This window comes from Oncorhynchus masou, chromosome 10 (assembly GCF_036934945.1).
Source record: "Oncorhynchus masou masou isolate Uvic2021 chromosome 10, UVic_Omas_1.1, whole genome shotgun sequence".
NCBI lineage: Eukaryota > Metazoa > Chordata > Actinopteri > Salmoniformes > Salmonidae > Oncorhynchus > Oncorhynchus masou.
Window position 1 is genome coordinate 24,443,596 of NC_088221.1, and position 25,081 is coordinate 24,468,676.

The 25,081-nt window shown below is 41.7% G+C and overlaps 1 protein-coding gene across 5 annotated transcripts in view; it reads right to left on the reverse strand.

Moving 5' to 3' along the window:
* Positions 1–24,303, reverse strand: part of si:dkey-100n23.5 — a 100,726-nt gene extending 76,423 nt beyond the window's left edge. For 3 of the 5 annotated variants that reach the window (XM_064976385.1, XM_064976389.1, XM_064976386.1), the window contains exons 1-5: positions 24,119–24,303; positions 10,662–10,714; positions 7,676–7,730; positions 1,932–1,988; positions 1,749–1,809 (exon numbers count right to left, since the gene is read on the reverse strand). In XM_064976385.1, coding sequence (XP_064832457.1) covers positions 1,749–1,809; positions 1,932–1,988; positions 7,676–7,730; positions 10,662–10,714; positions 24,119–24,202 — 310 coding nt within the window. In that variant the 5' untranslated portion in view covers positions 24,203–24,303. Of the gene's footprint in view, positions 1–1,748; positions 1,810–1,931; positions 1,989–7,355; positions 7,476–7,675; positions 7,731–10,661; positions 10,715–12,010; positions 13,119–24,118 lie in introns of those variants that run through there. The other 2 variants (XM_064976388.1, XM_064976387.1) reach the window with 2 other exon arrangements.
* Between the last annotated feature and the right edge of the window lie 778 nt (positions 24,304–25,081).

Sequence of the window (25,081 nt, forward strand, 5' to 3'; positions counted from 1 at the left end):
TTTTCATGGATAAATACAAAGCACTATCAATAGAAAACAGGTCAAACATGACAAAGTGCAGCTAGGTTGTTGTCTTTCCAGCTTCAGTTTGAAGTGATTGGGTTAGCTGTGTTGTTGGCTAGCTCCTCTGAACAACAGTGTCCTGACGAGAGAGCACATATTCTATACCAGGTGGAATCACACATCATTAGCTCATTGTCATGGATGTATCCAAATACATGTAACTAGCAAACAGCTTAAACAAATGCAAATGCAGCTACTTTGTTGTTATTCTGGCTGCACTGTTTGGCGTGACTGTCAGTTAGCCATAGTTGGCTAGCCAGCAAGCAAGGGATAAGAAAGTTGCCAGCCAGTATGGAAATGGAACATTTAGAACAAACGACTGAGTCACATCCATAGATACAGAACAAACAAAAAGACTGAATGACTGGGTTGCGTCTATGGCAACCGAACCGATAGAACGAATGAATTAAATGATTGACAAATGTTCAACATTTTTTATGAACATTTGTCAATCATTTTTATATGTTGGTAACCTGTTGTATAAAAGTGATATTGCCGGGAAAACACCGGTTTTGAGGGCATTATCATTTAACTAAATGTGTCTGATCAGTGATCTATTCATTTTGCTAATCTATCAGCTATCAACACCACTTATTAGCCCAGCCAGAGATCAAATAACCAAATATAGAGACGGAGATTCAGTGAAACGAAATCACATTGACTGATTATCAGACAAGCTTGAGGCTTTTGGTTGGGATATAAGCTACTATGTGAGTGAAGAGCAAGATAATCCACTTGTTATTCTGGGCTACATAACATGTTCTGATCAGTGCTAATAGATGAGCAAACTAGCTAGACTAAAGACTATCATGATGAACACTCACCTCAGTATAGTTAACATTTCCCAGCCTAATTGTAACCAAATATCCAAACGGAGATTCAGTGAAGAACAAATCAAATCTGACATTGATTTATCAAGACGATACACCATGCTTGTCTCAAAGCAGCGAGGTGCTGAAATTATAGCTGACCAGACACCTCTACTGCTTGAAATGATTTCAAACGGTTGAATTGCTTTGGGAGTTTCAGTAAGCAACAATTTGATAAATGCATTTAATGGCATTAGCCTACTCTTTAATTTCAATAATTTTGTCATTCAGTGATATTTCCACAGTAATTATTTATTGATACATTCAGTTGTGGTTAAGAAAATGTGCAGGCTTAGTGGTGGGCTTGGCGAAGTGACATGCCTCGCAAAGTTTAGAACTGCCACGAGGATGGTAACAGTAACAGCCTACTAACGGGCACTTCCTAGCAACCATCATTATGAAGCATCAAATCTCACCAACGCGCATTGCTTACGCCGGACTTAGCTACGACTAGTCTTCTTTTTGGTTGGTGGACCAGGTGTAAATTCCAGAAGTCGGACGTAGCTAGAAGTCGGACGTAGCTACGCCCAACCTAGCATTTAAGGCCAGCTTTTTTACAGCCACATGGTGAAACCGGCTCCAGTATCTTAGAAAGTCATCAGTAAGTTAGACTTTAAGGCCAGCTTTAGTAATTTAGGACTAGGTTGAGAGAGTCAGAAATTGATGGTAAAGAAAGCTTGGGTAAGAAGCAGTATATTGGGAGGTCAGTCACCATCAAGAGTCAGAAGGTGATGTGAGCTGTAGGGAAGGCGTTTGTAAGGGATATGTATGGACAGGTGAGGGGTAATGTATGTGAGGGATCAAGGGGAATCTTACCAAAATAAGTGAGCCACCAGGCCTGGAAGTTACACAGACTCCCCTCTGGATGGGTATCACCCTGAGGAAGGAGAGAGAGGAGACAAGAAAACAGGGAAGAGGTCACTCTGTAGCTCTCAGTGTGCATGTGCTTTTATGGGAACGTGTGTGTGTGTGTGTGTGTGTGTGGTGACAGTGACTCACGATGACATACGCTACACTGTCAAAGAAGGCCGCAACTGTCAGACTGCAAATCATCTTCTGTAGAGAGACAGAGAGAGACGGAGATAGTACAAAGAGAGATAAATGGAGAGAGGGAAGGAGAGAGATAAAGTGAGAGAGGCCAGATGGTCCACTTATCCTGTGGTCTGGGGTTGTCTTGGGGATCGATCCCCAGGTCCAGGCCGTCCCACGCTAATCTCATTACTCACAGCACGCACGCACGCAGACACAACCACATACATTTATACACACACACCAGGGTTTATGTTAGGTCAATGTGGTCGGACATTTGACAGAAAACATTTGAATTTACTGGACATTTGAGACATCTGACCCATATGCATGAGGTGCATAGCCTGATTAGGGCGTCCACCCATGGTGCTCAGAATGGCAGAAATCACATTTAGATTATAGTAATTCATATTAACGGAACATGCAAGTCGAGGATGCAACGATACGCAGTCCTTCTTACTGAATTCAGATGTGCACTTTGAAGATGCTAGAATAACTGTCCACATTTACTTTTCCTCAGACAACAAGACCAGTAACCAACAGCAACATCACCAGCCTGTCAATCTACTATCCCCAGAGGAGAAAGGTTTACATATTCTATTGGTCAGCTTGTCGAGAAAGAAATAGCCCATTCAAACAGACTATGGGACAATAACAAGCAATGAGCCTGTGCAACAGATCAGAATGTTTTGCTTAAAATGTTGATAAAGTATTATTTCTTCACATCATAAGCGATGCGCACAAGGCAGTATCCTACGTGTGAATGTTCATTCCATAATGCAATTAGCTGGAAAACCCTGTTGTCTAAAGAGCACCGCACAATGCGAGTTGTTTCATGTGACAGAGATTAAAATATCCGTTAGAAATGTAGAATGAGAGGAGATCTAACAGGCTACTTTGAAGTAACGCAAGACATGCCTCATAAAAATGTTCAGGTGTCAAACAATTAAGTATATGTTTTCAAAATGCATAGTCTACTGCCTCCAGCTGACTGCAAGCTGGCGTGTCACGAACTGATGGAGCTTGCCTTCCGTTGCCATTTGAGATGCTGACACAGCAGCTCTCGCGCTGTCTGACAGATTTTCCGCTCAAAGGCTCTGTATCGGTACGCTGTATTCGTGTGATAAATAAGACACATAACGAATATACTGTGACACACGCGCTAATTTAATTCCAATAAATTATGCAAATGAATCTATAGACCGATAAGTATGACCAGTCAAATGTATTTACATCTACAGGTATTTCCATCAATGAATAGGCTAAAAAGCATTATTCGCAATGAGATGTTTTTTCTACTTCTCACAAACAAGTGGCCGGTGCAAATGTTATTTATCAGCGTTTCAAATTTTTATGGGGCAAAAGCTGGCCCACTGGTTAACGGAAACCCTGGCACATATATAGGGCTGTTGCGGTGACCGTATTACCGCCACACCGGTCGTTACGAGTCATGAAGGCAGTCAACTTCCAAATGACAGCTTAGTCACGGTAATTATGCTTCTCCAAGCACTGATGCTGCTGCTGGTCAGTAGTGTAAAAATGTGCGCTGAAAGTCGGGAAGCAAGTTCAGGAAGTAGTTGTTTTAATAAATAAACGCAACATAATACAAAACAAGAACAATGCACAAACATAAAAGTGGAAAATAACACCAAGGGAAGGAATCAAAGGGAGTGACATGTACAGTTGAAGTCGGAGGTTTACATACACCTTATCCAAATACATTTAAACTCAGTTTTGTCACAATTCCTGACATTTAATCCTAGTCAAAATGCCCTGTTTTAGGTCAGTTAGGATCACCACATTATTTTAAGAATGTGAAATGTCAGAATAATAGCAGATAAATAATTATATTTCAGCTTTTATTTCTTTCATCACATTCCCAGTGGGTCAGAAGTTCACATACACTCAATTAGTATTTGGTAGCAATGCCTTTAAATTGTTTACTTGGGTCAAACGTTTCAGGTAGCCTTCCACAAGCTTCCCGCAATAAGTTGGGTGAGTTGGATTTTGTTGGTAGTCTGGCTTTTTAATGGATGTTTTGGAGCAGTGGCTTCTACCTTGCTGAGCGGCCTATCAGGTTATGTTGATATAGGACTCGTTTTACTGTGGATATAGATACTTTTGTACCCGTTTCCTTCTGCATCTTCACAAGGTCCTTTGCTGTTGTGCTGGGATTGATTTGCACTTATCGCACCAAAGTATGTTCATCTCTAGGAGACAGAACGCGTCTCCTTCCTGAGCAGTATGACGGCTGTGTGGTCCCATGGTGTTTATAGTTTCGTACTCTTGTTTGTACAGATGAACGTGGTACGATCAGGCGTTTGGAAATTGCTCCAAAAGATGAACCAGACTTGTGGAGGTCGACAATTATTTTTCTGAGGTCTTGGCTGATTTCTTTTTATTTTCCCATGATGTCAAGCAAAGAGGCACTGAGTTTGAAGGTTGGCCTTGAAATACATCCACAGGTACACCTCCAATTGACTCAAATGATGTCAATTAGCCTATCAGAAGCTTCTAAAGACATGACATAATTTTCTGGAATATTCCAAGCTGTTTAAAAGGCACAGTCAACTTTGTGAATATAAACTTCTGACTCACTGGAATTGTGATACAGTGAGTAAGTGAAATAATATGTCTGTAAACAATTGTTGGAAAAATGACTTACGACATCTACTTTGTGCATGACACAACAGACTTGCCAAAACTATAGTTTGTTAACAAGAAATTTGTGGAGTGGTTGAAAAACAAGTTTTAATGACTCCAACCTAAGTGTACGTAAAATTTCCGACTTCAACTGTATAGGGAAGGTAATCAGGGAAGTGATGGAGTCCAGGTGAGACTGATGACGCACAGGTCCACATAACGATGGTGACAGGTGAGCTCCAAAATGAGCAGCCTGGTGACCTAGAGGCCGGAGAGGGAGCACGTGACAATTAGTAGCCTAACAAACTTGCCTGCCTGGTACTAAGCACTTATTGTCACTCTAATCACTCTGACATCAATGCAAATGTAATCGAAAATCTAACCAAACACTTCATGAGAGCCCATGAGCTCATGTTGAGCAACATTTCTATAGGCTATGTAATTGCATGAGAAAACAGAGTGATGGCCACTAATAAAAAGAGGATCATCTTTCCATAGGCTAGGCCTACTATATTTATTTCTCAACTTTCCTAATACGTCCCGTATTTGCTATTTAAGTGCATGGTATTTTTTCCCGTTGCCTCTGCTTCGATACAGGTGCATGATAAATGGTCCAACGCAGCACTTCGGGCCACAAAAGGCATGTATGGTTTTAGGGCGCATTACGGCCACAAAGGGGATGCTGCCGTGAAATTCAAGGCATTATCAAGTGCTTGTTAAATTGTGAATGAGAGACTGATGAAGTGTGTACAGCCTGCGCAATAAAACAAAGCAGAGTACATGCCTTCCAAGTGACTTTTTTGCAGCCTTACAATATATGAAAAATCAAAACATATAGCCCAATGTTTGTAGAACAACTAAAGTTACATGAATAACTCTAAATGAAGCATCTAGGAGGACCAGTTTCTTTGTTAACCCCTCAACACGTTGTGCACGCCCTCAAATCGTTTGGAGAAAATATTTATATTTTATTCAGCTTTGTTCAATTGTATTCTTCATACTATAATACAAAATAATGCCACAGAATTATAAGTAAATCTTGTCTGCTAAATGAACTAGTGTAGCCCACAGACATTTGGCATTCCAGATCAGGACCTAACATAAGGACAACTCAGTATGCTATTCTGTTCTTCTGAAATGGACTACATTTTCTTCGTATCATGCTGCTTTAGACCTGTCTAAAATAAATCATGGATTTATTGTGATGGTGTAGACTATATGACATGGACTTAGACTTGGCTTGTAGGAAGCCAGGAGATGCCAAATGTGTTTATGTTAATTAACGGTCAATTACCATGAGACCGACGGTTATTTGCTTGACAATCACCGGCTGACGAAAATGTTGTGACCGCCACAGCCCCGCACCCACTGCTCATAGCCTCTCACACAGTCTGACTGGTTCCTTTAATAAACTCTGAGAGACTTGACAAAATGACAAAGTGTAAAACAACTTTCTGTTCTGGTGTGAGAGAGGGAGAGGAAGTGGGGGTAGAGGGGTAAGGTACAGGTCCAAGGGTCGGTCAGTGTCATAGTGTCATAGACAAAGCTGTTCCAGTCTGAGGTCCTGAGTGCTCTGGAGCAGGATCCAGACGTGACACTTGGCATTCGGGTCAAAGAGTTCAATCTTGGTTTCATCAAACCAGAGAATCTTGTTTCTCATGGTCTGAGAGTCCTTTAGGTGCCTTTTGGAAAACTCCATGCGAGCTGTCATGTGCCTTTTACTGAGGAGTGGCTTCTGTCTGGCCACTCTACAATAAAGGCCTGATTGGGGGAGTGCTGCAGAGGTGGTTGTCCTTCTGGAAGGTTCTCTCATCTCCACAGAGAAACTCCAGAGCTCTGTCAGAGTGACCATCAGGTTCTTAGTCACTTCCCAGACAAAGGCCCTTCTCACCCGATTGCTCATTTTGAGGGATGTCCTTGTCCCATTGCGCTGTAGCGACTCCTTGTGTCCGGGCGCATGCACGCTGACTTCGGTCACCAGCTGTACAGTGTTTCCTCCAACACATTGGTGTGGCTGGCTTCCGGTTTAAGCGAGCTGTGTGTCAAGAAGCAGTGTAGCTTGGCGGGGTCGTGTTTAGGAGGACGCATGGCTTTCGAGTGTTGCATGCACTGTCAACTGTGGGACCTTACATAGACAGGTGTGTGCCTATCCAGATCCTGCCCAATCAATTGATTACCACAGGTGGACTCCAATCAAGTTGCAGAAACATCTCAAGTATGATCAATGGAAACAGGATGCACCTGAGCTCAATTTGAGTCTCATAGCAAAGGGTCTGAATATTTATGTAAATAAGGTCTGTTTTTTATTTAATACATTTGCAAACATTTCTAAAAACCTGTTTTCGCTTTGTGATTATGGTGTATTGTGTGTAGATGAATTAAATAAACCACATCCTCATCAATTTTAGAATAACGTAATTTTAGAATACATAACAAAAATGTGGGAAAGTCAAGGGGTCTGAATACTTTCCGAATGCACCGTATGCCCGTACGTGCACAAATACACCAAGACCCCCACACCCACATACATACAACATTATCTCTTGAAATTGAAAGAGAGAAAGGTAATGTTAGTTTAAACATTGCTGAAATGTGGCCTTAAGGCATCTACACATCTACAGCCACCTAAATAGCGATGAGTTGAGTTGTTTCTTCATAACTCAGACTAACTAGCCGTGGCCCATTCTTCAAGTTGAATTGGGACCAACTATGCGTAAATATGTCCAGCGACAAACAACTGAGACTACACACCGGGACGATTCTTAGAACAACCGCCCATACACCGTTGAGTTGGCTGTAGTTGGATGGACGAGTACAGTAGGGGCCTTAAAACCATTAGGTGCAGATTCACAGGTGTAGAAAGACTTTTCACTTTAATTGGACAGGGAAAAACACAAGCATTTAATCACTTTCAGATACAGACCATGAGCCATAATTGTTCAATTTGTACATTTCAATGACGCTGTCATTTGTCATGAGTAGCCTAATCAAACAGACTTGCTATGGCACATGAAGTAAGCATTCTGATGCACTTCAAAGCACACACAGACAGAAACACACACACAAATTACCTGGGCCAAGGAGTGATACCGGCGGAGAAGCCAGATTACAAACAGCATGAAAAAGCTGAGGAGAGAGTAATGAGACAATTGTTCATATGACACATTCCTGCATAGCTCTGTATTATTTCAATATTCCTGTTTAGTTTTGGCTTACCTACCTATATAAAACTCAGTAAGGCTGGGTATAGCTTTACCTATGATATATATTGAAATGAAAGAGCAGTGCACTTCCTGCCGATCTACATCAATGATGTATACTGAACAAAAATATAAATATAAAGTGTTGGTCCCATGTTTCATGAGCTGAAATAAAAAGATCCCAGAACGTTTCCATACACACAAAAGCTTATACCGCTCAAATTGTGCACAAATTTGTTTACATACCTGTTAGTGAGCACTTCTCCTTTGTTAAAATAATCAATCCACCTGACAGGTGTGGCTAATCAAGTAGCACATTAAACAGCATGATCATTACACAAGTGCACCTTGTGCTGGGGACAATAAAAGGCCACTCTAAAATGTGCAGTTTTGTCACAACACAACGCCACAGATGTCTCAAGTTGAGGCAGCGTGCAATTAACATGCTGACTGCAGGAATGTCCACCAAAGCTGTTGCCAGAGAATTTCTCTTCCATAAGCCGCCTACAACGTTTTTTGTTGTTGAGAATTTGGCAGTACGCTCAACCGGCCTCACAACCGCAGACCACGTGTAACCATGCCAGCCCAGGACCTCCACATCCAGCTTCTTCACCTGTGGGATCGCCTTACACCAACCACCCGGACAGCTGATGAAACTGTGGGTTTGCACAACCGAAGATTTTCTGCACAATCTGTCAGAAACTGTCTCAGGGAAGCTCATCTGTGTGCTGGTCGTCCTCACCAGGGGCTTGACCTGACTGCAGTTCTGCATCCTAACCGACTTCAGTGGGCAAATGCTCACCTTCGATGAATACTGGTACACTGGAGAAGTGTGCTCTTCATGGATGAATCTACGATTTCAACTGTACCGGTCAGATGGCAGACAGCGTGTATGGTGTCGTGTGGGTGAGCGGTTTGCAGTTATGGTATGGGCATGCATAAGGTACGGACAAAGACCACAATTGCATTTTATTGATACAGTGACGAGATCCTGAGGCCCATTGTAGTGCCATTTATCCCCCGCCATCACCTCATGTTTCAGCATGATAATGCACGGCCCCATGTCTCAAGGATCTGTACACAATTCCTGGAAGCTGAAAATGTCCCAGTTCTTCCATGGCCTATATAGTCACTCAGACATGTCACCCACTGAGCATGTTCTGGATGCTCTTGATCTCCGCGCACCACAGCATGTTCCAGTGGGACAACATTCCACAGGCCACAATCAACATCCTGATCAACTCTATGTGAAGGAAATGTGTCGTGCTGCATGAAGCAAATGATGGTCCCACCAGATACAGACTGGTTTTCTGATCCACGCCCCTACCTTTTATCTGTGACCAACAGATGCAGATCTGTATTCCCAGTCATGTGAAATCCATAGATTAAGGCCTAATGACTTTATTTCAATTGACTTATATGAACTGTAACTCAGTAAATTCTTTGAAATTGTTGCATGTTGCGTTTATATTTTTGTTCAGTATATAAACCCTGGATGCCTGACCAGGGCCACTATATTAAAGCCATTGCGAAGCCATTTTGGTACTCCTCGTCCATTGTAAAAGATTTTAGAAGCTATAGAAACGCATTTATTAATGGCTACATTTGTTTGCCACATTTATTATATTACAGACATCATGATGCGTACTTTTAAAGTAAATTATCTGAGCTAAACTTTCAAATAAAATAAAAACATTAAATACATTTTCCTTATTGAAATACTTTGTTGTTGTTGACAATACTAATCTTACTGTCCTCACTACAAAAAAATTATTAAATACATGTAATTTCATCCTTGAAACATTTAACTGAAATACTGTAGAATTCCATTCATTCCTATGGAGGACTGCTTCTGCCAATATGGCTGACAGGTATCGTCAAAGCCTCTCAATGGCCAATACCTCGCATCCGCAATACCTCGCATCCGCAATACCTCGCATCCGCAATACCTCGCATCCGCAATCCAAGGTTTATACATATCCTTGATCTACATATTTTCCAGTGCAATAATCCGCTACCCTTGACCCCTGATCCTAACCCAGCCACCAACTAAAGATTCCACTCTTCCCTGCTTAATCACGTCATAAGTGAATAGCAGAATTAAGGCCAGACAAATCTTTTAACAAAGGGTTCTTTAATCCTGGTCCTGAAAAACCACAGGGTGTCCAGGCTTTTGCTTTAACCCAGCACTAACACACCTAATTCCGCTAATCAAAGGCTTGAAGATATGACAATGATTTAATTGAATCAGGTGTGTGAGTACTAGGGTTGGGCGGCATCCAGATTTTCATACCTCATACCGTTTTTGTATCATACTGGGGTATACGGTATTACTGGAAGTGCACACAAGGGGCAGTATTTCAAATTATATATTTTTTTAAACACACAACAGGAATCTTGTTCCAAGAGGGGACTGAATGTCTCTGTTGTAAGCAAGAAGCTTGATCTTGACATCTAGCAAGCAAGATATCGAACCAAATACATAGCTGGAGCCCTGATCTGGATATAATATATTTGACACCTCTTAGATGTGTTATAGTTATACTTAACTTAGAGTTAGTTATAAGCAGTGGCGTAGCACTCACCTCTGCGAGGCGGGAGTGCCCACAACCCCACCGGTACTGAAAACACACCATTGGTATTTTGAAATAACCTGGTATATGGTATAAACGGTATATCGCCCAAGCCTAGTGAGTACTGGGATGGAACTGAGGCCTACAAACAATGTAGGTCCCCCAGGATTGAAGAACTCTACTTTGAAACAAAGCTAAGAGATGTCAAATCGGTTTATTATCTTAATTAAAATCTCTTTGATTAATTGGGTAATAATGTAAAAGGTGGTTGAACAAATACTCACCATCCTATCAGTGAGAAGGTGCCTGTGGCTCGCTTCACTGTGAGAATCACCACCTTTGGAGGGGAACACAACATTTGGCTTTATTTTACCATCCTGTTTCAGGTGGGATTTTTTTAACCTGGTATTTACTACAATTAGCCTGTGTGTTAATAGGAAGTCAAAAAACTAAGACAAATCAGTGGGTGCAGTTCCTCTTTAACAGAAAATAACATTCTGGTGTAAAAACCATGGAAATTTAAAAACTAAAAACAATGTTTTAAGTGAGAAGTAGGCATTGGTCTAAAGCTGAAAAAGAAAGAAAATTCACATGAGCACCACAATGTCTATTCCACCAACACTCTACCAAGAATTTCCAGCACACAGCTTTGACCTACTACAATAGCTATGTTGATATATTTTACTTCAAACTATGTGTAGGCAGGTTGTTTAGCATTCAAAACCTTTTCAAACAGCCTAATTCATACTCTTCGGAGGGATAATGACTTCTATTAAAAATATGTATATCATTTGGCTAAAAATAATAAATTTTTAGATTTAGGCCTATTGTAAATGTGTATTATTGCCGCATCACCATCTTTAGTGCAAAAAGAAGTACAATTACAAACAGAACTTTAAAAGATATGACACTATGCATACATCGCTCCGCCTTTTCCTGGTTGCTAAAATTCAAATAGTTTGACAAATTTCAGTTTGTGACAAACAATTAAGTATAGTGTAGAGCAGTGGTTCCCAAACTTTTTATAGTCCCGTACCCCTTCAAAACATTCAACCTCCAGCTGCGTAATCCCTCCAGGGTCAGTGCATTCTAAATAGTTTTTTTTTTTTACATCATTGTAAGCCTGCCACACACACACACACACACACACACTATACAATACATTTATTAAACATGAGAATGAGTGTGAGTTGTCACAACCCGGCTCGTGGGAAGTGACAAAGAGCTATTATAGGACCAGGGCACAAATAATAATATAACAATAAATCAACAATTTTGCTCTTTATTTAGCCATCTTACGTGTAAAACGTTATTTGGTCATAACTCACCACAGGTTAAGGAGAAGGATGTGCTTGAAATGATACATATAATTCTGCAATGTTGGGTGTTATTGGAGAGTCTCAGTCTTAAATCATTTTACACACCCAGTCTGTGCCTGTATTTAGTTGTCATGCTAGTGAGGGCCGAGAATCCACTCTCACATAGGTACGTGGTTGCAAAAGGCATCAGTGCCCTAAAAGCGCAATTTGCCAAGACAGAATACTCTGAGCGTAGCACTATCCAGGAATCTGGCAGTGGCTTCTGATTAAATTAGTTTGGGGAAAGTACCTGTGTAATTGCGCACCCAACTCACCCAGAAGCTTTGCTATATTACATTTGACATTGTCCGTAAGCTTGAGTTCATTTGCACACAAAAAAGCATACAATGATGGAAAGACCTGTGTGTTGTCCTTGTTAATACAGACAGAAAAGAGCTCCAACTTCTTAATCACAGCCTCAATTTTGTCCCGTACATTGAATATAGTTGGGGAGAGTCCCTGTAATCCTAGAAGCAGATCATTCAGGCGAGAAAAAACATCACACAGATAGACCAGTTGTGTGAGAAACTTGTCATCATGCAAGTGGTCAGACAAGTGAAAAATATGGTCAGTAAAGAAAACGTTAAGCTCAGCTCTCAATTAAAAAAAACACATCAATACTTTGCCCCTTGTAAACCAGCGCACTTCTGATTGTTGTAAAAGCGTTACATGGTTGCTACCCATATCATCGCGTAGTGCAGAAAACACACAAGAGTTCAGGGGCCTTGCTTTAACATAGTTAACCATTTTCAATGTAGTGTACAAAACGTCTTTCAAGCGGTCAGGCATTCCCTTGGCAGCAAGAGCCTCTCGGTGGATGCTGCAGAGTACCCAAGTGGCATCGGAAACAACTGCTTGCACGTGCGTTACCACTCCACTATGTCTTCCTGTCATGGATTTTGCACCATCAGTACAGATACCAACACATCCATTTGATGTCACAAAGCTGTCCAGTACTTTAAAAATATCCTCTCCGGGTGTCCTGGTTTCCAGTGGTTTGCAGAAGAGGAAGTCTTCCTTAATCGACCCCCCATAAATGTTACGGACATATACCAGGAGCTGTGCCAGGCCCGCCAAGTCTGTTGACTCATCCAGCTGTAACGCATATAATTCATTGCCTTGTATGCGATGCAGTAATTGCTTCAAAACATCTCCTGCCATGTCACTGATGCGTCGTGAAAAAGTGTTGTTTGATGAAGACATTGTCTGTATAGTTTTTTGGCCCTTTTCCCCCAGCCATATCCACGGCAGCAGGAAGAATTAAGTCCTCCACAATAGTATGGGGCTTGCCTGTCCTAGTCACTCGGCAGATCAACATAAGACGCTTCTAGACCCTGTTGCTTTTATACGTCTTACTACTCGAAAGTCGTCTTAATTCTCGCTCAAAAAACTCCCGTGGCTTGTAGTCCCTGTCTGTTGTCGGTGCTTTCCCTGGTAAGGGGGAAACTTGTGTTGTCAACAGGTGCAGGTGTAGTACTGCTGGTAGTAGCAGTACTACCAGTATAACTGGTATGTGTCTTGATGGACACAGGCCTTACTTTTTTTAACCATTTACCCATTTTCGAGCAAACGGAATGAGCAGCAGCTGCGTTTGGCTACATACGGACCGTTAATGGAATTCCCGCAAGAGATTAACGGTTAATGTGATTGGATGTTAATTATTTGACAAGGCTACCCGTATTTGACATTGTTGTTATTTCGCTGAACACTAGATGGTTAATGACATTTTTGCCAGTGAAATGAGGCTACTCAGGCGAGTAAAAAACCTCACCCAAATGTATAGCCCCGTTGGAAAATATAAATGGACTGTTTGAAAATATGAAGAATAAAATACAAATGAATATATAGATCGTTTTTTTATTTAGCGTACCCTCGACTGCATACCTCAGTTTGGGAATACCTGGTGTAGAGAATAATCTAAACCCCTGTGAAATATATTTTCCATAACCAAAAATATTGTATTTTCAGCTGTTTAAAGCTGGTGTACAAAACTGAAAGTAAAAGACACAAACAAAAAAAGAATGTTGGAAACACAAGTGGTTCTGAGCTTATGTCAATATTACACAGGTAAGCTTAGATAGGTAACCTTACATAAATAAGGAATGAAGACAGGCTCTATCTAAGCTACTGTGTCCTGTTGTTTTGCTGGGCACCTACTGACCAAAAAACAATGTTATTATGATTGAAAAATAAATTACATGTATTGCTAAAATAAAGGTTTAAGGAAATACATGCATGCACCACATTACTACAAGACAAAACAACTCAGCCAAGCCTGATGGACTTGTAAGTATAGAAGCAAAGTTTGCTTTCATTTTTTTTTAAAGCATGAAAAGGTTGCGTAATGGGATCATGTATTACTGTGATGTGTGAAAAATCCAATAATTTACCTTGTGTACTGTACAAATCACATTATTTTGGAAGCACCTCCTCTAAGGGCATGAATTAGGCTGTTTGAAAATGTTTTGAATGCTAAGCAACCTGCCTTCACATAGTTTGAAGTACAATACCAACATAGCTATTGTAGTAGGTCAACGCTGTGTGCTGGAAATTCTTGGTAGAGCATTGGTGGAATAGGCATTGTGGTGCTCGTGTGAATTTCCTTTCTTTTTAATAATAACTGAAATATCGCATTTACATAAGAGTTCAGACAATTTACTCAGTACTTTGTTGAAGCACCTTTGACAGTGATTACAGCCTCAAGTCTTCTTGGATATGACACTACAAGCTTGGCACACATGTATTTGGGGAGTTTCTCCCATTATTTTCTGCAGATCCTCTCAAGCTCTGTCAGGTTGGATGGGGAGCGTCGCTGAAGAGCTATTTTCAGGTTTCTCCAGAGATGCTTCATCGCGTTCAATTCTGGGCTCTAGCTGGGCCACTCAAGGACCTGCCCCGAAGCCACTCCTGCGTTTCATTGGCTGTGTGCTTAGGGTCATTCCCCTGTTGGAATGTCAACCTTCGCCCCAGTCTGAGGTCCTGATCGCTCTGGAGCAGGTTTTCCTCAAGGATCTCTCTGTACTGTTGCTCCATTTATCGTTCCCTCGATCCTGACTAGTCTCGCGGTCCCAGGATTCACAAGATTCTCTGGTCTGATGAAACCAAAGATTGAGCTCTTTGGCCAGAATGCCAAATACCACGTCTGGCGGAAACCTGGCACCATCCCTACGGTGAAGCATGGTGGTGGCAGCGTCATGCTTGGGGATGTTTTTCAGCGGCATCCTTTAGGTGTCTTTTGGCAAACTCCGAGCGGGCTGTTATGTGCCTTTTACTGAGGAGTGGAGTCCATCTGGCCACTCTACCATAGAATCCTGAGTGATGGGGTGCTGTAAAGATAGTTGTCCTTCTGGGAGGTTCTCCCATCTCCCCAAGGAACTCTGGAGCTCTGTCAGAGTGACCATTGGGTTCTTGGTCACCTTCCCTGACCAAGACCCTTCTCGCCTGATTGCTCAGTTCGGCCAGCTCTAGGAAGAGTCTTGGTGGTTCCAAACTTCTTCAATTTAAGAATGATGGAGGCCACTGTGTTCTTGGGGACCATCAATGCTGCATAAATGTTTTGGTTCCCTTCCCCAGATCTGTGCCTCGACACAATCCGGTCTCGGAGCTCTACGGATAATTCTCTGACATGCACTGTCAACTGTGAGACCTTATATAGACAGGTGTGTGCCTTTCCAAATCAATTGAATTTACCACAGGTGGACTCCAATCAAGTTGTAGAAACATCTCAAGTATGATCAATGGAAACAGGATGCACCTGAACTCAATGAGACTCATATCAAAGGGTCTGAATAATTATGTAAATAAGGTCTGTTTTTTATTTTTAACACATTTGCAAAAATGTATTTAAAAAACTGTTTTTGCTTTGTGATATTGGGGTAGTGTGTGTAGATGGATTAAATATACCATTTCATCAATTTAAAGAAAAGTCTGCAATGTAACAAAATGTGGAAAAGGGGAAGGGGTCTGAATACTTTCCAAATGCACTGTATATCCATAAACATTATGCCAGCTGATTCATGATTTGGACTGGCTGAGAATAGCTGCCTGCCTCGTCCCGATACGACACATTCATTACTATGGGACAGCTGGAGGTCCAATATGAGCTCCTAAAATCACACCAAAAAACTGGATGTTCTTCGTCCACAGCAATGCTTAAACCACATCAGGAGACCACTTTGAGGTCTGAGAATAATCTAAGAAATGTCTATTTTTGGGAGTAGTTATTCTTTACAGTAATTCAAGTGTGCACTAGCCAGAGACCACTGGTGAGCAACATGTCTGTAGCGCTCATGTGATTGCAGAGTTTGCAAAACAAATGGCTACTGAATTGACGTAAACAATCATGAGGCATAGGCTACTTTGTAGTTAACATTTAACTGAGAAGGTTTTTGGGAAAGCCTTTCCATCTCTACCAGAAGGTTAGGATTAGAAGCATTGCTAAGGGCTAAAGTGTAGACATATGCACACAAACAACAGAGAGATAAGGATCAACCTAGAGGAAACCTGTTTTACATTAGGATGCATGTACCTGTCACTCTGTGGGAGCCCTTTTTTCAACGGCATGCATGGTTTTATAACCTAGGGCCTTTGTAGGACTATGTACTTTGGCTTTCATCCAAACTATAAACATGAGAGAGAAAGGAGAGAGAGAGAGACACATGCACACAAACAGAAAAGGGGACAGAGACAGAGAGAGCGGGAAAGAGAGAGAGACAGATACAAAGAGAGAGTTGAGACTGTGAAGCATGCATAACAGCTAAATAGCACCCTCGAGTGTCTTGAGGGGCCCTCCATTCGGGGCTGAGAGAATCATAGAACAAACACGACAAAGACACACACACACACACACACACACGTCTGCACTGCAGTCGGCAGAACAGGGCTGCTGTGAGTGACCTTCCACAGTGACAGTCTTGCCCATGGGAGAGATAGGCACAGGGAGCTCTCAACCTGATTAATAATAAAGACCAGGGCCTGGTTTCCCAAAAGTTCACCGTTATATCCCAAAGCTGTCTCCAAAAACAATCGTTACTAAGGTTGCACTTAAAGACCCTTGTTATTTACCTCAGACCAATCGTAGAACAGCTAAGTTGGATGCTTTTTGCGTTACTTTATACACAGATCTCCTCTAAACAAAGAATCAAGAGGTTGATCTGTCTCCCTGTGACCGCCGAGAACTCCAGAGCCAAGTTGACTTCAAATACAAAGTAACCAATGTCTTTGCAATTGTTACAAATCCAGGATAGAAATATGCTTCAAATGAAAATTGAGATGACTGCATTAAAAGAAAAATACAGTATAGGCTACATCCCTTTATACATGCATATTACATGACCTAAAGTATCTGGACAACTGCTCATCAAACATCTCATTCCAAAATGATGGGCATTTATATGGAATTGGTCCCCCCTTTGCTGCTGTAACAGCCTCCACTCTTCTGGGAAGGCTTTCCACTAGATGTTGGAGCAATGCTGCTGGGATTTGCTTCCATTCAGCCACAAGAGCATTAGTGAGGTCGAGCACTGATGTTAGACGATTAGACCTGGCTCGCAGTCCGCGTTCCAATTCATCCCAAAGGTGTTCGACGGGGTTGAGGTCAGGGCTGTGTGCAGGCCAGTCAAGTTCTTCCACACCGATCTTGACAAACAGTGTCTGTATGGACCTTGTTTTGTGCACAGTCATTGTCATGCTGAAACAGGGTCTTCCACAAACTGTTGTCACAAAGTCGGAAGCACAGAATCGTCTAGAATGTCATTGTGTGCTGTAGCGTTAACATTTCCCTTCAATTGGAACTAAGGAGCCTGAACCATGAAAAACTGCCCCAGACCATTATTCCTCCTCCAACAAACTCTACAGTTGGCACTACGCATTGGGGACGGTAGCGTTCTCCTGGTATCCGCCAAACCCAGTTTCGTCAGTCGGACTGACAGATGGTGAAGCGTGATTCATCACTTCCACTGCCCCAGAGTCCAATGGCAGCGAGCTTTACACCATTCTAGCCAATGCTTAGCATTGTGCATGGGGATCTTAGGCTTGTGTGCGACTGCTCGGCCCCAGAAACCCATTTCATTTAACTCCAGACTAACAGTTCATGTACTAACATTGCTTCCAGAGGCAGTTTGGAACTTGGCGGGGGGTGTTGCAACAGAGGACAGACGATTTTTACACAATACGCCCTTCAAGCCCTCGGTGGTCCCGTTCGGTGAGCTTGTGTGGCCTACCACTTTGTGGCAGAGCTGTTGTTCCTCCTAGACGTTTCCACTTCACAATAACAGCACTTACAGTTGACTGGGGCAACTCTAGCAGGGCAGAAATTTGACAAACTTATTTGTTGGAAAGGTGGCATCCTTGAAAGTTACTGAGCTCTTCAGTAAGGCCATTCTACTGCCAATGTTTGTCTATGGAGATTGCATGGCTTGGTGCTCGATTTTATACACCTGTCAGCAACGGTGTGGCTGAAATAGCCGAATCCACTAATTTGAAGGGGTGTCCACATACTATATATACACAATAGTATTTCAATCATATTGGAATACATTTCATGATAATTGAATGTAGTTAAATTTAGTAATTGTCGGCTACTGTCTGAAAATGTTGCCTCAATATATTTCATGATGTGTAACAAGTGCACAATGATGTGCCAAATCTTGATTGAGTGCATTTTTATAGGTTAATTACAGGGCAATGCTTATAACTATTAGAATAAGCTGCCTCAATATTTGCAGCCATATGAGATATCTCTCTAGAAGCTGTTCCGTCGTCAGTATTGTGGAATAATTAGAATGTTAAGGTAAGATTTTATTGGAGTAAGCTGATCTGAGAGCAGCGTTGCTTTTCTTTCGATCCTATCAGTATCGACACGTTGTGACGCACTTAGCAAATGTTCTCCCAGCTTAGTGTTTTGTGAAAGGCAAGTTACATATTTGGCAGTTCTAGAAACGACGCATCATTAAAACACTCGTAAGCCTAAATTTCATCTCTATCAGGAAACTGGGACGCTAGATTTCAATCACACCCACCACTACAATGTTTACACTGTGTCTTTGTTTACAAACGAGGAACCACACACACACACACACACACACACACACTTCTTATCCTACCAAGTTTGACACGGGATCAATTATTTTGCGCACCTAATGGCCATATTTACATAATACAGTGCCTTGCAAAAGTATTCATCCCCCTTGACATTTTTCCTATTTTGTTGCATTACAACCTGTAATTTAAATGGATATTTATTTGGATTTCAAGTAATGGACATACACAAAATAGTCCAAATTGGTGAAATGAAAAAAACTTGCTTCGGGGAGAAAAAAAAAAATGGGAAAAGTGGTGCGTGCATATGTATTCACCTCCTTTGCTATGATTCCCCCAAATAAGCCCCTAAACAACCAATTACCTTCAGAAGTCACATAATTAAATAAAGTCCACCTGTGTGCAATCTAAGTGTCACATGATCTCAGTATACAGTTGACGTCTGAAGATTACATACACCTTAGCCAAATACATTTAAACTCAGTTTTTCACCGAGTACAAATTCCCTGTTTTAGGTCAGTTAGGATCACCACTTTATTTTAAGAATGTGAAATGTCAGAATAATAGTAGAGAGAATGATTTATTTCAGCTTTTATTTCTTTCATCACATTCTCAGTTGTTTACATACACTCAATTAGTATTTGGTAGCATTGTCTTTCAATTGTTTGACTTGGGTCAAACGTTTCAGTAGCCTTCCACAAGCTTTCCACAATAGGTTGGGTGAATTTCGGCCTATTCCTCCTGACAGAGCTGCTGTAACTGAGGCAGGTTTGCAGGCTTGTGTCCCTGCTCGCACACGCTTTTTCAGTATTGCCCACACATTTCTACGGGATTGAGGTCAGGACTTTGATGGCCACTCCAATACCTTGACTTTGTTGTCCTTAAGCCATTTTGCCACAACTTTGGAAGTATGCTTGGGGTCATTGTCCATTTGGAAGACCTTTTTGCGACCAAGCTTTAACTTCCTGACTGATGTCGTGAGATGTTGCTTCAATATTTCCACACATTTTCCCATCCTCATGATGCCATCTATTTTGTGAAGTGCACCAGTCCCTCCTGCAGCAAAGCAACCCCACAACATGATGCTGCCACCCCCGTGCTTCACGGTTGGGATGGTGTTCTTCGGCTTGCAAGCATCCCCCTTTTTCCTACAAACATAACGATGGTCATTATGGCCAAATAGTTATATTTCTGTTTCATCAGGCCAGTGGACATTTCTCCAATAAGTACAATCTTTGTCCCCATGTGCAGTTGCAAACCATAGTCTGGCTTTTTATGGCGGTTTTGGAGCAGTGGCTTCCTCCTTGATGAGCGGCCTATCAGGTTATGTCGATATAGGACTCGTTTTACTGTGGATATAGATAATTTTGTACCAGTTTCCTCCAGCATCTTCACAGGGTCCTTTGCTGTTGTGTTGGGATTAATTTGCACTTTTCGCACCAAAGTACATTCATCTCTAGGAGACAGAACGCGTCTCCTTCCTGAGTGGTATGACGGCTGTGTGGTCCCATAGTGTTTATACTTGCGTACTATTGTTTGTACAGATGAACGTGGTACCTTCATGCATTTGGAAATTGCTCCAAAGGGTGAACCAGACTTGTGGAGGTCTACAATTGTTTTTCTGAGGTCTTGGCTGATTTCTTTTGACTTTCCCATGAAGTCAAGCAAAGAGGCACTGAGTTTGAAGATGGGCTAATTGACATAATTTGAGTCAATTGGAGGTGTACCTGTGGATGTATTTCAAGGCCTATCAGAAGCTTCTAAAGCCATGATGTAATTTTCGGGAATATTCTAAGCGGTTTATAAAGGCAAAGTCAACTTAGTGTATGTAAACTTCTGACCCACTGGAATTGTGATACAGTGAATTATAAGTGAAATAATATGTCTGTAAACAATTGTTGGAAAAATGACTTGTGTCATGCACAAAGTAAATGTCCTAACCAACTTGCCAAAACTATAGTTTGTTAACAAGAAATGTGTAGTTTTAATGACTCCAACCTAAGTGTATGTGAACTTCCGACTTCAACTGTATATATACACACCTGTTCTGAAAGGCCCCAGAGTCCGCAATAACACAAAGCAAGGGGCACCACCAAGCAAGTGGCACCATGAAGACCAAGGAGCTCGCCAAACAGGTCAGGGACAAAGTTGTAGAGAAGTACAGATCAGGGTTGGGTTATCAAAAATATTGAAAACTTTGAACTTCCCACGGAGCACCACTAAATCCATTATTCAAAAATTGAAAGAATATGGCACCACAACAAACCTGCCAAGAGAGGGCCGCCCACCAAAACTCACAGACGAGGCAAGGAGGGCATTAATCAGAGGCAACAAAGAGACCAAAGATAACCATGAAGGAGCTGCAAAGCTCCACAGCGGAGATTGGAGTATCTGTCCATAGGACCACTTTAAGCCGTATACTCCACAGAGCTGGGTTTTATGGAAGAGTGGCCAGAAAAAAGCCATTGCTTAAAGAAAAAAATAAGCAAACATGTTTGGTGTTCACCAAAAGGCATGTGGGAGACTCCCCAAACATATGGAAGAAGGTACTCTGGTCAGATGAGACTAAAATTTAGCTTTTTGGCCATCAAGGAAAAGGTTATGTCTGGCGCAAACCCAACACTTCGCATCACCCCGAGAACAACATCCCCACAATGAAGCATGGTGGTGGCAGAATCATGCTGTGGGAATGTCTTTCATCGGTAGGGACTGAGACACTGGTCTGAATTGAAGGAATGATGGATGGTGCTAAATACAGGGAAATTCTTGAGGGAAACCTGTTTCAGTCTTCCAGAGATTTGAGACTGGGACAGAGGTTCACCTTCCAGCAGGACAATGACCCTAAGCATACTGCTAAAGCAACACTTGAGTAGTTTAAGGGGAAACATTTAAATGTCTTGGAATGGCCTAGTTAAAGCCCAGAACTCAATCCAATTGAAAATCTGTGGTATGACTTAAAGATTGCTGTACACCAGCAGAACCCATCCCACTTGAAGGAGCTGGAGCAGTTTTGCCTTGAAGAAATGGGCAAAAATCCCAGAGGCTAGACATACCCCAAGAGACTTGCAGCTGTAATTGTTGCAAAAGGTGGCTCTACAAAGTATTGACTTGGGAGGGGGTGAATAGTTATACACGCTCAAGTTTTTTTAAATATATATTTCTTGTGTTTTACAAGAAAAAATATTTTGCATCGAATGATTCAAACCCCCCAAAAATCCATTTTAATTCCAGGTTGTAAGGCAACAAAATAGGAATAATGCCAAGGGAGTGAATAGTTTCACAAGCCACTGTATGTTTGCATCTGTGCAAAATGTGTACCAGGGTTGGGGTTGATTCTATTTTGATTCAGTAAATTCAGGAAGTGATTTGAAATTCAAATTCAATAATTGAAAAATCAAATGCCCTATATATATGGATTAGTCGATTAGGCTTCTTCTACTTCTCATCTGACAAAAGATCTGTTCATTCTGTGACTGTCTTGGCCTATTTGGTAACTGGGCATCTTTAACAAGGTTGGCTGATTAGGAAGACAGCTTCCGGTGTCAGATGAGAGCGATTGCATGTCTGCCAAACAGAGGTTTATTTGGGCTCTTGGCTGGACAACATTACTGCAGCATTCCTGTGTAAAGTAGGCCACTGCACTGTCTGTCTGTCTACACCTGATGACAACTTGGGAGCCGAGCGGTTCATATGAGATACCGTTTAGATACAGACAATAAGAAGATGGACACACAGACAGACCATAGAAACACACACATAAATCATAAAACATTGGATCAGATTGCAAAGCCATTACTCTATCGTTCATGTGTAAATTAGGTGATTGCTTTTTCTGTCTATCTGAGCCAGGTGTTTTGTGTGAGATGCTGTTTCAATAGCCTACATACAAAGACAGACATTAAGAGACACATACAATTTTGGATCTAATTGCAATGCTTTCCAGCACTGCCCATACACACTTGCAATTGCCCCGAGAATAGTGTGCCCAGTGTGTGTATAGCATCAGTGCTCTGATACTGAGGAAGGTGACCACTGCTGATGTCATTCTGTACCATCAGAACACCATTATAAGAGAGACCGTGAGCACGGTTACATGCGCACACAACAATGAAATTATTGTGGATTGTCAGGTTAATATAATAGTTAGTTCAAAAAGTTCACATGGTTTGCAAGAAGGATTTCCCTAATAATCCTGTTTACATGGACACATCGGAAATCAAGCTACTGATGGGACTTTGATAAACTTGAAAACGAATTATAAGATGCATACTTCACTCGCCGGGTAAAAGGCGTTGCATGGTCAATCTGTCGTCTGCATTGGCCGTGCAGCGTTTACGGTAATGTGGCCTCTACAGAAGTCAGGGTATTCATACTTCTTGCGCTTTATGGAGCAGTGCAGAACTGTTGTGAAGGAAGTTGTCAAGGAAGTGAGTTTGTGTTTATACAGAAACTTATGCCAACCAGTCATGTCAATGTGGAGCTTTACGGAGCCCTCCTTATTGTTACAACATTTGAGCAGTTACGGAGGTCATTTTGGCCCCTGCATGACTCCGGAGGCTCTGCAATGGCGTCACACCATCCTTATGGCGTATCCGACATTTTCGGACCAAGCATAAAATGGCTTTAAGAGGGAAGTTTGCGCTAACCTTACCCGGTGCTGGCACATGCGCAGATCAAATACACCACTGGAACGCCGAATAAGATCATTCAAAAGATTGCTCAGAAAACCAGGTGTTTAATTCGGCGTATACTCACTTCGATTATGACCGTATGACGATTAAGATAAGCATGACTAATGTCATAATCAGTTTAATATCACATTAGTGTGCATGTAAATGTACTTAGTAAGATACCAAACACAACACACTAACACAGCATAGGGACGCCAAAACCAGTGAACACCAGCTATCACATATAAAAGTGAGCAATAATAATGTTATGATAAGGAATTATGGTTGCCCAACATTTTCAGCTGTCAAAAGAAAAAACAAAGCTTGCTACTCACTTGTCTTAACTCAGTCAGTCAAAGGAACTGACAACACCAATGCCACACTTGCACAGCATACACAAGTTGTTAGCCAGCATGATATTAGCTAACCAACCAACTACCTACAGTATGGCACCCATTTTAATACCGGTCGGTCACTAACTAGCCGACATTCCAGAGAAGTAACAAATGAATTGCTTAAAGCTGCCAGCATTAGTCACGTGTATTACGGTTAGAATAAACGATGGATCTGTCAACAAAAATGCAACAGTTAGCATGCTAGCGAGCTAGATAACTGGTTATCTCCCCATGCCCATTGCATATTGTTGTTAGCTAGGTACTGTACGAAGCTACTTACACATCGATAGTCGTCAGAATCTGTATTAAAGAAAATACAGCGTCTACTGTCGTTATTTAATGGAATTATATTGTTACTATCCATTTTTTTTTTACAATTTGCTAGCAATGTTTTGATGTTTGGACGTCGCTACACATCATGTGAAATTTGATGACATCAACTTCCTAGCTAGCTACAGTGCACGGCTAAGGACAAACAGAATGGACGCTACAAACGCAAAGTGATCTTCTTCTTTGGTATTATGTCGTTCGAACATTTTGTTTGTTCATGCCGCCACCTACTGTGCGGTAGTGTGTGGTCGACACGTCACAATTGGACATTTTTGTGATACAAAAATAAAAGGAAGGGAGAAAGGGAAACAATTGTACCACTAAGCCTACACCTATATACCACTATTTTATAAAAACTTAAATTCACCACCCCATTCCACTACCTTGACCCTAACTGATCAACCAACAGTGCAGTTCAAGAAGAGTTAAGAAAATATTTACCAAATAAACTAAAGTAAAAAATCATAAAAAGTAACACAATAAAATAACAATAACGAGGCTATATACAGGGGGTACCGGTACAGAGTGTGCGGGGGTACAGGTTATTTGAGGTAATTTGTACATGCAGGTAGGGGTGAAGTGGCTATGCATAGAAAATAGCAGCAGTGTACAAAACAAATGGAGGGGGATCAATGTAAATAGTCTGGTGGCCATTTTATTAATTGTTCAGCAGTCTTATGGCCTGGGGATAGAAGCTGTTAAGGAGCCTTTTGGTCCTAGACTTAGCACTCCGTTACCGCTCGCTGTGCGATAGCAGAGAAAACAGTCTATGACTTGGGTGACTGGAGTCTCTGACAATTTTATGGGCTTTACTCTGACACCGCCTATTATATAGGTCCTGGGTGGCAGGATGCTTGGTCCCAGTTATGTACAGGGCCGTACGCACTACTCTCTCAGATCCCGAGCAGTTTCC